The 12,961-nt window shown below is 35.2% G+C and overlaps 2 protein-coding genes across 2 annotated transcripts in view; one reads left to right on the top strand and one right to left on the bottom strand.

Annotated features, from left to right (window-relative positions):
* Window positions 1–12,961, bottom strand: part of LOC136838546 (transcription factor Sp9-like) — a 32,402-nt gene that overhangs the window by 11,964 nt on the left and 7,477 nt on the right. The window lies entirely within an intron of this gene.
* On the top strand, window positions 9,981–12,348 carry LOC136838991 (balbiani ring protein 3-like). Its single transcript, XM_067104674.1, has 5 exons — window positions 9,981–10,126; window positions 10,689–10,810; window positions 11,098–11,196; window positions 11,652–11,765; window positions 11,933–12,348. The coding sequence occupies exons 1-5, from the start codon at window positions 10,075–10,077 to the stop codon at window positions 12,050–12,052; spliced, it is 507 nt and encodes a 168-aa protein (XP_066960775.1). The 5' UTR covers window positions 9,981–10,074; the 3' UTR covers window positions 12,053–12,348.

Below are 12,961 nucleotides of genomic sequence, written 5' to 3'. Positions count from 1 at the left end.
AATTTCATGACTCGTCTCCGTAACTTTTTTTCATGGCTTCATAAACTAGGAATAATTTCACGAAGCATTACTATTGCCCTCGAACCAGTAAATTACGGATACCATAACAGCCAAATGTTAATGATACTGTTTCTCAGCTGGTATGAATCCTTACTGAAACTAACCGAGGCGGACATTATATCTCTATGGAAAACTGTAACTGAATGCACTGGGGAAAAAAAAAAAAAGATGTCAGGTACGTACCATAGATGTTACAAAAAATTCTGCCGTCATCATCAAAACCACCAGAATATTTTGCAGTAATTGATTTCAGCTATCATAATCATATACAAAAAAAAAAAAAAAAACTGACAAAGAACAGACATTATTTCAGACAGGGACAGGCTTCCTAAAAGTAAAAGCAATAAATCTTGTTTTCGGAGGGCCCCGTAAATTTCCGAATTCCTCTTCATCTACCTCTGTTGTGACTCTCCGTCGTAAACTGGGCCGCCATAAATCACTAGGTCGTTATCTTTGACAGCTGGAAATTGGACCCCAGATATCCAGGATCCTAATCTGTTCTCAAAGAAGTGCGAAACGGGGTGCGGCCCGGTGGTCCTCCTTGTTATTTACAGGCGCCCAAAATACGCGCGTTTTTTTTGTAGTCTGTGGCCATAGTGACAGTCTTTTGGGATATTGCTGGATTGTCGAAATTGAATTCTGGCGGGCCTTTTTTTTTTTTTTCTTTTTTTAGCCAAGATCTGAGAGGGTTGTTGTAGCAAGAATTGCTGTTCACTTCGTCACCGAATTTCTTCTGCTCTCTCTCTCTCTCTCTCTCTCTCTCTCTCTCTCTCTCTCTCTTTTGTAAACTTAACCCATAATTACTGTCACAAGCACACATATATACATACATATATACATATGCACACACATATATAACGTATATATCTATGAATTTATATATATATATATATATATATATATATATATATATATATATTATATATATATGTGTATATATGTGTATATATATATATATATATATATATATGTATATATATGTATATATATATATATACTGTATATATACATGAATACATATATATATATACATATATATATTTATATACATACGTATATATCTTTAAATATATACATATATATATATATATATAAATATATATACACATATATATAAATATACATATCATATAAATATTTATATCATATCTATAAATATTTATATATATATATATATATATATATATATATATATATATATATATATATATATATATATATATATATATATGACGTATCCTTGCATCTATCACATAATAAGGTGACTTATTTATTTTAAAAATTTGTAAAAGTTTTCAAAGAAAATGAAAGTAATTTGTCAGTCTCTTCAACTAACATTTTCATACTTAGGTTTGGATTTCTTATATAAGAATTAATGAGCGGAAATGGTCGTCAACATTTGATACAATATGTGTGAAATAAATACTTATGTCGACGTAAATATACTCTCAGTACATCAAAATATACTTGTATTCAACAGACGTGACCCGTATAAATCTCAGTCTATATCTGTCTATCTATCTGTAGACAAACGCACACGCACACACACACACACACACATATATATATATATATGTGTCAATTAAACCACAGGTGGAGAAATAACATCTGATATTTCTTCAGCTGAAGTTTAATCGATATATAAAAATCATGTCACGGTGATTATATATATATATATATATATATATATATATATATATATATATATATATATATATATATATATATATATATATATATATTATATATATATGTATGTATATATATATATATATATATATATATATATATATATATATATATATATATATATATATATATATATATATATATATATATATTATATATATATATATACAGTATATACATTTATATATGTGTGTGTCTTTGTCTATGCATTTATAACAACCACAATGACCCCCTCAACTTCCCATATTTAAAAAGAAAGAACAGAAATACTGAAAAAAATTCCTCATTGTCAGATCTGGGCAGGTAATGACTCGTTCAAGTACTTTTTGAATGGCTGAGGGGGGTGGGGGAGGGTGGGGAGAGTTGTAGGTCGGGGGGAGGAATGGTAAGGGGGTGAATGAGGGTGTTGTGTTTTGGAGAAAGAGGAGGGAGAGGGAAATGAGGAAGATTGGAAGAGAGAAACGGGACGATTATAAGTACGGCCCTCCAGAGGGTGGTAAAGGTATACGGACATTATGCTACAAAAATGATGACGATGGTGGTGATGAGGAGAGGCTAATAAACGGTGAAAATAAAGACGGTAGAGAAATGTCAGGAATAACCTTAGTGAATATGAAATGAATCTTGTCTTGCTGTTAGAATTCGTATTTGATAACGTCCTCGAGGAAGATCGTAACAGAGCGAGTACAATAATCACATCGACACAAATATATCATTATCATTATTATTATCATAACTATTATTATTATGACAGAAAACAATCCTGAATTATCAACATGTGTCGCAGTTTCCGCAGATAAACCCGAAGCTCTGTGGTCAGTTGGCTGGCGAATGCATCCGTTGGCGTATCTGAGGAGTGGTATCCTTTATCGTGCTTATCATCCTAAAAAGGATATTCTTTAACCAACAAGTGTCACAACTTCGTAGGTCTGGTTACGTGTATACATAAAGTATACATGCATATGTATACTTTATGTATACGCGAGTCCTGTATACCTAATCTCGCTTTGGGAATCCCTTAGTCACAGTTTTGTGCAACGCCTTCTCACTGTGAGTCTTCTTCTATCTGTTGCTTATCGGGTGCTGTCATCCGGTTGGCTATTGGGACGCTACGAGGAAAACTCGTAAGGGTTTGAAAGGCTATGTATGATTTTGCAAGGCCCTCTTCCAGTTACTCCATGAAATTCATCCGCATTGCTGAAACAATCTAAATTTGTCGATATAAAAGAGGGGGGCAAAATATTAATCTGTTCGGCATTTATGATGACATCCGAATTGGACTCTGTTTTGACAATGTTCAAATCTATCTGTGTGTGTGTGTGTGTGTGTGTGTGTTTGTGTCACAGTATTTTCCATATGTTTACGAAATCAAGTCAAATAGAAAGAATTTAACCACAGACTGGATTACATCAGCAAAAAAGTCAGTGTATCTAATAAGTCCTTTTGCTGGTTTTGAAAGTTTGACTAATTCTGTTATCTTCAGATTTTCTAGAGGCAACAAGTTCACAAGCCTCCGCAAAGAATCATGTCTCGATTTAGGATGTCCAGGAAAACATCTTTCGTTGACAGTAGAGAAGAAGGAAAAGGGACAAAAAAAAAATAATAAACAGAAAGAAGAAAAGGGAAAACGTCGACAGGTATATGAGACTCAGATCTCCTGGGAACTGAACTAATTCACCTTGACTCCCCCCGGTTGTACCTTCATATTACCAGACTAACGAAGGCTATCGAGAGTCAATAGACTCTAAATCTCTCTTCGGCTCCTGTCGTTAATCAGGCTTGGCATACCTTCAAACAAGATACAAATCTCGACGATCCTGTTGTCAAGACATTGATGATTAACATGACACTTGAGGGGTTCTCCTCCAACACTTTTTATTTCTTGCTCTCGCGTAGAAAAAATGAATTCCTTAGTGTTTTCTTATTGGCCTGCGTTCCTTTTCCAAGTATATTTACCACATCCTCGCAATCGTGTGGGTAAATAGAAGGAAACCAATCAAGCATGAAATGAAATTAAATAGAAATTGTCTCGAATAAATAAATGTAAAAATATGACGAGTCGAGGAACTTAGAAGGAGGTAAGACAGAAATAAGTAAGTAGGTCTGTGGAATGCGCATTCCATTTGTCCCTCCTCTCCCTTCTGTCAGGAGTTAAGAAAAGGGTGAATAATATACTTGCGCTCTAATCCAGAAAACAAGTCACAGGGAAAAGTCTAACTTACGTAAATATCATAATCAAAGTGATACAATAAGCAATTTCTAGATTTACTTTTTAACTAAATTGTATCTTGCATACAGTTGAAGACACACTCTTTATTATTATTATTATTATTATTATTATTATTATTATTATTATTATTATTATTATTATTATTATTATTATTCAGAAGATGTACCCTATTCATATGGAACAAGTCAGAGGGGGAATCTGACTTTAAATTCAAGCTTCCAAAGAATGTGGTGTTCATTAGAAAGACGTAACAGAAGGTAATAAGAAATACAGAAAGAGGAGATCAGTCATTATAAAAGAGAAAATAATTTAACAAATAAATGAATAAATCGATAAAAGTGTCAGTAAAATACAAAGAAGACTTATGTTCGAGTAGTAGTGCACTGTATCTTCGCTTCACCTTGCACAGCATCCCCAGGGAAATAATATGTCACAGTATTACATTATTCCAGGCCACGAAACAAAAGAGTAACTTATTTTCAGTACCTTAGACGAAGTAGGATAACAAAGCAGACATTGATGTCATGTTCTCACCTTCGTTTAATACGCCACGTAATGCCAGGAAATGATTGACAAAGATATTGTTTTAATAACTTGCTTGTCCAAGATACTAAATTTAACCGTGAATTTTCTTTCTGTAACAGCAAGAGACACGTACTGCCAGTGGAATAGCGACGTGAAGTCTCTCCTATTTAACTACTTTCAATGTCTACAGATATTATAATGAAATGTGACTTGTTTTCCAAGTCAGAAATGACTTAGTTAATTCCTTGACTACTGATTACTTAAAAAAGCGATATCACGTTTTCATGCAGTCGGCAAAGCAAAGGAAATGTCTCCACAACCTTAAGCTTTATAGAAGGTTAAACGCTTTTCCCGTAAATGTGATATGGGCTCGTATAGAAATTACATAAGAAGACTTTTAACGCCCGGGGGAAAAGATATGACGCAAGTGGGACTCTGTGGTAGTTGTCATGCCATAACAATTTTTTTTTATTTGTAGAAGAAAGATAAAAGATGAATACCACTGGTTTACCCGATTCAGCTGTGTTGTCAAAAAGCTCGGTTCAAAATCCTATAGTATCAAGGCAACGATGTTGTCTTTGTTTATAGCCAAGAAATTAATGAAACAGTAAACTGTTCAGATTAAATCATCTCTCTCTGCTTATTTCGGCAAGGATTTTGTCTTTGTAGCCAAGACATTAATGAAACAGCAAATTGTTTAAATTAAATCATCTCTCTCTCTATCTATCTATCTATCTATCTATCTATCTATCGATTTTCTTTTTCTTTATCAAATTTTGTTTAAATTAAATCATCCCTTTCTCTCTCTCTCTCTCTACTTATTTCGGCAACGATTTTGTCTTTGCAGCCAAGATATTAATGAAACAGCCAATTGTTTAAATTAAATTATCTCTCTCTATCTATCTATCTCTCTCTCTCTCTCTCTCTCTCTCTCTGCTCATTTCGGCAACGATTTTGTCTTTGTAGCCAAGAAATTAATGAAACAGCAAATTGTTTAAATTAAATCATCTCTCTCTCTACCTCTATCTCTCTCTCTCTCTCTCTCTCTCTCTCTCTTCTTATTTCGGCAACGATTTTATCTTTGTAGCCAAGAAATTAATGAAACAGCAAATTATTCAGATTAAATCTTCTCTCTCTCTCTCTCTATCTATTTATCTCTCTCTCTCTCTGCTTATTTCGGCAACGATTTTGTCTTTGTAGCCAAGAAATTAATGAAACTGCAAATTGTTCAGATTAAATTCTCTCTCTCTCTACTTATGTTGGCAACGATTTTGTCTTTGTAGCCAAGAAATTAATGAAACAGCAAATTGTTCAAATTAAATCATCTCGCTCTCTCTACTTATTTCGGCGCCTTTGGGAGACACAACCAATCTTTTGGAAGAAGAACTCCCGTCTATCACCCTCGGAATTCTATTGCTTACGCGCTGATCCCGACTGTGTATCTTTGTCGAGCCCTTGTGAAATTCTTGGATCAGCCTAATCTGAAACGGCTGGTTCAGGATTTATTTTCTAAATAAACAACTGACTCCATTAAAGTGAGGAGGGGAAAGTCGATCGATGCTCAGCAATTATGAGTCTGAATCATTATTTCAATTTTCTGAAGTATTTGCTAAGTTCAGGCGACGGATCTCGCCTTAAACTATTTGAAAGGTTACTTATGTCGAGGAAAAATCGAATCATTTTGACTGGGAAGGACGTAGACACAAATAACTATTACGAGTTGGTTGGACTTCGTTAAAGATACTTAATAAAACGCGATTTTAGTTTTCTGTAAAAGAAAACTATTGTGCCGGCTTTGTCTGTCTGTTCGCACTTTTTTGTTCTCGCTTTTTTCTGTCCGCCCTCAGATCTTAAAAGTTATTGAGGCTAGAGGGCTGCAAATTGGTATACTGATCATCCACCCTCTAATCATAAAAAATACCAATTGCAGCTCTCTAGCCTTAGTAGTTTTTATTTTATTTAAGGTTAAAGTTAACCATATTAGTGCTTCTGTGGTTAGTTTCACGGGCCTTGGCGCAAACAGCACTATACCGATGCCACCGAAAGATAGATCTATTTTCGGTGGCCTTGATTATACGCTGTAGTGGCTGTACAGATAAGTCGATTGCGCCGAAGAAACTTCGGCGCATTTTTTACTTATTTTATTTTTGCAAAAGTGCAAAGATCGCGTTGTTAGGTGTGTATATGTGTCACACACATATGTATATATATGTATGTATGTATATATATACTGAATATATATATATATATATATATATATATATATATATATATATATATATATATATATATATATATATATATATATATGTTAATAACCAACTTAAAAATACTACTTACTTTGCCTCTTTATGGAATTTCAGGTAATTGTACAGTACTTCTTTCTGAATTTATCAGTTTAGAAATTTAGTGTAAAACTCTCACTCAAGGAAGTCATTGCGATTTGTTTAACGTATCTGTATGCACACTATTGTTTTGTGTGTAATCAGTGTAGTCTCTCTCACACACACACACACACACACACACACACACACACACACACACATATATATATATATATATATATATATATATATATATATATATATATATATATATATATACATAGTTGCAACGTGTATATAGTGTTTTTATGGGCCTTTGTATCTACATAGTGTACTGTTGGATTACATTAAAAGACATTCATATATATATATATATATATATATATATATATATATATATATATATATATATATACAATTTATATAAATATATATACAATTTATATAAATATATATATATAGATATATATAGATAGATATATGTATGTATGTACGTATATATGCATATATATACACACACACATATATATTATATATATATATACACACACAATACATACATAATGATGCACACTTGTCCATGTAGTGAGATTATGTACGACTTTTCTAGATGAGAGGTTTTTGGCCGGCTTTGGAAAGTAACTAACTATATCAGAAAAAAGAAGAATTAAAAAAAAGCGTTGGGGTTGGAATTAACTCCACGTTATAAACTGCGAATGCTTTAACATGAAGAAACGTCTTTTGATTCCAGGATGTGACACCGAGAAAGGGAAGTATAGTAGTGGTATTAGTAGAAGGGATTTACCTTTGAAACGGCTCCCTTGCTCGTTCTGTTTCTCATTTGCTTTTGTTTGTTCGAGTTCATCGTCTCTGTAGTACCAGATATTTTTTGATAAATTTTTCATTTTTTCAATTTCTTATTTCGACAAGTCTCCAAATAGTAAGATGTTTTCTACTGGTTCGCTTTATCTTCTTGATATGGCTACTGCACGAGTCTATATCTGTCCCTAATGTTGAAATTTGCTGGGCAGTAAAATAAAAATGTTCTAAGATTTCTGTGAATCTCTTCACAGCATAGGCATTTTCTAACTTACTCTTCGAACCTATTCACACCGTTTAATTCTAGTGTGCCTAATTTAGCTCTACAAATCAGCATGGTCTTTCCAGTTAAGTATACCTTAGTTTAACCAGACCACTGAGCTGATTAACAGCTTTCCTAGGGGCTGGCCCGAAGGATTAGATTTATTTTACGTGGTTAAGAACCAGTTGGTTGCCTAACAACGGGACCTACAGCTTATTGTGGAATCCGAACCACATTATCGCGAGAAATGAATTTCTATCACCAGAAATAAATTCCTCTAGCTCTTCATTGGCCGGTCGGAGAATCGAATGCAGGATCAGCAGAGTGCTAGCCGAGAACGGTACCAATCCGTCCAATAATGTAAGGAAAGTTGTGCATATAGTAGAAATACAAAATATCAAGAAGTGGAACTTATTAAATATAAAATTTTAAAAAGGCAATAAAGAATAATAATAAAAATAATAATACTGCCTTTGAAACGGCTTAAAGACGTTGACTCGAGTAGAGATGTTCTGATCTTTCTGACTTCCATATAACGGCCCTTCCCCAACCCACGAAACTGCTCCAAGATCTGGAGTTTGGACCGTAACAAGCTAGACTTAACCTCCTGTGCTACTTCCTCCTCTTGCTGGAGAGAATCACGGTCAAAGGCGCTGTTAGAAAGTGAGAGAAAAAAGGCTCACTCTAAAGATTGAGTGTAGCTGTATTTAAAAATCCAAAAGACATTCTTCGGCTTTTTCAATGACAATTTGTTTTCCACTAACAAAGACCAACATTATCCTTCCATTTTTCCTTTAGAGATTTTCCTGAGCTGTTGAAAATTTTGGCCAAAGAAAAAATAATAATAATTCGCCGGAAAACTTGAGCCCCCATGATACAAATTTACTCCATGAGAAATTACGTTTGAATTGCCCCCTTTTTTTTTTTAAATAAATCCTATGTTGGGAAATGTTGGAACTCTCTTTAACAATTCCAGATTTATAGGTTATTATTATTGTTATATATGATGTGCAATGTAAAACAAGGGGGACACTGGAAAAGCGTTTTTATCCAACCAGAGGATAGAAATGACCATTAAGCAACGTCGAAGTTAGTGCGGAAAAGAAAAAAAAATATTGAGACTCGTCACAATATTTCTAGTGTAGTTTCATGCCTCATTTCCAGGATATTTTTGCTGCACCTCTGATGCAATGAACTGCTAATGTTCATAAGAGCACGAACTTTTCAAGGCAGAACTGAATAACTAGAAGTAATTTCATCAGTCAATGATCATATCAAGCACAAGTCTCCAAGAGATGGAATTATTATTGACAAAATTTGAGAAATGGATTAGAATAGATTGCAGTTGGAACTGCTCGGATTATTTCGTTTATGATTCACTCCATGTTGTATTGGGCTGTCAACTAATGCCTGAATACTTGGCCTTGTTTATATGAGTCTGCTTGCAAGATTAGCGTGTCCACTTAGATTAAGAGGGGAGGATATGGTCTCCCTGTAATTTGGTTAGTGCCGTCAGTGCAACTCATGTGGTACACTGTTGGCATTACTTTTTAGCTTTTTATTATTTTATCTCTATTCCTGCTTCCATTCTTCAGTATTGTTGTCCAACCTCTCTAACTATTACTTTTTAGTGCAGCTGTGGGGGTTTCTCTCAGCTGCACTTTGAGATTCTTGTAATTAATCTCCTTTATTTTCTCTATCTCTTTATCCAATTCCCTCTTTTCGCTGTCTTGAGCGCTAAATGGCCGAAAGTGGCCCAGTGCTTGGCTTGACAGCCTAGATTTCACAAGATCGACCAAACCAAATGATCATATTGGTCTCGACATGCCTCACTCGACTTCAGTTTTACGGCATTAATGATAAGACGAAACAAGCATGAGAGATTGGCAGGGTTTATAAGACTAAATGAGGTTAGCACAATTTTGTCCCAAGTAAAGCCCTCCCTGTGTTCTTCAATCATTTCAATAACGATCTATGACAACTCAGACCTCGTAACTAATAGTGCTTATTGATAGCAAGTGTATCAACGTCCGGTAGATTAACATAAAAGTCCGTCACGTCGAAGCTTTTTCTCACTTGCTTCTCTGGTGGGGGAAAGTGTGGATGGTCCCCTCTCCTTCATCTTTGGCTTCGGGTCCTGTGGTATTCGAGACTAATCGGACGACATGAAGGTCCTTGTTCTACTGCTAGCGCTCGCTTCGCTCTCTTGCTGCACAGGTAATGAGAAAGACATTAATTTTCTGTAGCTTTCTGGACACGCCATAGATGACATGAGATATAGTTCAGTGCTGCAGAAATCTGCACCAAATGGTGGGCCTTTCCAATTTTGACTGAAGAGCACGGCATGGGTGATAAATCTGTAATGAAGCATTCTAATTGGTTTTCTATTCTAAGACTCTTGATAGATGAAGTTTTTTTTTCTTTGCATAAACAAACGCTAGAATATATTTAGCAAGGTGTGTACTTCAACAAATCTATTTAATCATACTCAGATGTGTATGAGTGTGCATATTCGGACTGCATGAGCGAATGTCAACAAACCTAAGCATTAATTAGTCGGCATTTAATTTCTTCAGAACTTAATCCCCTCAAAACATGAACTGGGATGAAAAATCTTAGCGCATGCTAATTTGTTAGTACCCAAGCACACTGCAAGTATAAAGACAGCCATTCACTGATCGGTTAGAATTTCTGTAGACTCGCTCTCTAGATGGTGGTTTCAGGTTCCTCGATTTATTCAGTTTCTTGCTGACCATTTTAACTTCTATGTTGGTCACAGGAGAGCAAAGCTACTGTACTAGGAATGAAAAGAAAGAACTGGCGAAAATGAAAATGGACTATCAGTGCCCAGAGCCCACTGAGAGATATGTGAAAATTCCAGTACCCGACGGTTGCGAATACGTAAGTCTGGCATAAAGATGGTTCTTATGTCAAGTTAATTTTTCACCATGATTGCAGTGTAAACTGAATATTAATTTGATACTTGGTGCTTTCCTTATGTCATTTGTAGTGTAATAAAGCATTTTCTACAGTTCTGAAGTTTGGCGTTGTTTGAAAAGCCATCAGCTAATGTCTCTGTTGATAGACGTGGGCATGAATTCCCTAAAGTCTCCTGCCAAAAGATGATTCTGATCGCCTCATTACAAAACCGTTCGTGTTGAGTTCCTGTGTTTCCATCCTTTCCACAGACCATGCCAAGCAAGATCAAAGTGAAGCGGTGTGATGGACACTGCTGGATGCCGGAGAGAGATTGTTTGCCAACAGAAACTGAGATGAAAATGGTCAAGGTCAGTACTGTATCTCAAACGTCCAACAGGAGTCAGGTGTTTCCAATGTAGGCATTTCTCTCCAAATGAGAGAAGCATTTTGGTGTGAGTAACAACTGCAATATCATAACGAATTCACCCCATGAAATTCTGAGGAAACCTAAGATTAACTCATTCTTGGTTCAGAGGAATTTTTCAAGATTTTCATAGTCGCCATAATGACCTAGGGTATCTTTTAAATGTAATGAAATAATTCCTAGATAAACGTCACTTTGTCACAATAAACCCTATTATCATTAGCTCTGATCCTTAATTTAGAGTTAATACTTTTTATCCACAAAATATAACACAAGATAAAAAGGTTGTACAGGGTGTTCAAAGATTTTGCCTTCTTTGAGCAGAATAATGCGCCCAGTCTCTCCTCTCTTGTTTTGTCTTCAAATATTTTTCATTCCTATCTCCTCACCCCAAATCAGGTCGGGGTAATCTGTAAGGGTCGAGGAATGGAGTGCCTGACAGTCCCAGTGAAGGAACACATTGACTGTGGATGCAAATGCATAACTTCTAAGGAGAACTGTACAGCAAATCAGGTCAGCGTTCTTTTCGCTTCTACTGATTTTTCCATAGACGCTTTAAATTTTCCTGTCATTAAGTAGCTACTAACTCCATTCCACTCCAGTCATGACGAAATAAAGGTCTCAAATATGTCATGGCCAGTAAATATAGACTTTGTTTTCATCATTTTTATCTTCCGCAGGAGTTTATCGAAAGGTCCTGCTCTTGTGCGTGCAAAAAGGGCGTTCGAGAGGAGTGTGGCAGTATGACGATGTGGAGAGAAGATTACTGCCTCTGCCTTCCGTACGCACAACATCCTTGAAGAACTTACTGGAGGAACAGATGAATAATTATGCTGACGATACGGAGGCTTTCATTCTCTCTCTCTCTCTGTCTCTCTGCACGGGCCTACTTTGAACAAAGAACCAATGCCTTATGGTAATTATGATTTTTATCATGATTTCTCGAATGATGTGGATATTTGTGCACATTTAAATAAATGGCATTTTCCTTAACATGTTTGTATCAAGACGTCCTGAGAAGGGAAATTGTCTGTATTCTATTGGAATTACTGCAAAGCTGAGGAGTTTATTATCTAATAAATTCTCTAATGAAAAACGTTTGATTTTTAGTCTTTACCTTTTGCTGAGATATGTCTTCTCTCTCTCTCTCTCTCTCTGTTCCGCCTTCGTGCAATTGTTACTCTTTTTTCTGTGGGTTTTTAACTTCCAGATTCATTTGATTGGTGAAATACCTTTCTAAACCCATATACTTTTTTTTTATTTAACACAGAAATCTGAGTCACTTCTAAAAATCTTTGCTGCACAAGCAGTTTATAAAGCAAGCTAATAATTGTGTTCGTAAACTGACGATAAAAAAAATCAATGGCAAAAGAAAAAGACAAAGTCACTGTCGGCTTCTTACTTTAACTGCCGAATCGTCGATGAACTTTAGGAACTGGTCTATAAGCAAGAGCCCGTGCTGGCATTAAGCCAGATTAATAACAACAAAAAAAAAAAAAAAAAAAAACGCAACAACAGTGGATCTACTCTTTAGGCTTTTTAATCTTCTCCCGTCTTCCTAACATTCCCAGTTATAGCCTATACCCTTTTCACCAGCCTATTACCCTCCATTCTTCCTATATGACCAAAACATTTCAAAATATATATACATTAGTAATCACCATACCACCTTTCCAAATGCCTCAAAATTACATATTTTTCAAGATGAG

Source organism: Macrobrachium rosenbergii, chromosome 5, assembly GCF_040412425.1.
Source record: "Macrobrachium rosenbergii isolate ZJJX-2024 chromosome 5, ASM4041242v1, whole genome shotgun sequence".
Taxonomy (NCBI): Eukaryota; Metazoa; Arthropoda; class Malacostraca; order Decapoda; family Palaemonidae; genus Macrobrachium; species Macrobrachium rosenbergii.
Note: the sequence above shows the minus strand (reverse complement) of the source record. Positions and strands in the feature narration are given on the sequence as shown.

Coding starts and splice junctions, on each gene's coding strand:
- LOC136838991 (XM_067104674.1), top strand. CDS start 10,075: ATGAAGGTCCTTGTTCTACTGCTAGCGCTCGCTTCGCTCTCTTGCTGC. Junction 10,127..10,688: donor TTCGCTCTCTTGCTGCACAG/GTAATGAGAAAG, acceptor TGTTGGTCACAG/GAGAGCAAAGCTACTGTACT. Junction 10,811..11,097: donor TACCCGACGGTTGCGAATAC/GTAAGTCTGGCA, acceptor TCCTTTCCACAG/ACCATGCCAAGCAAGATCAA.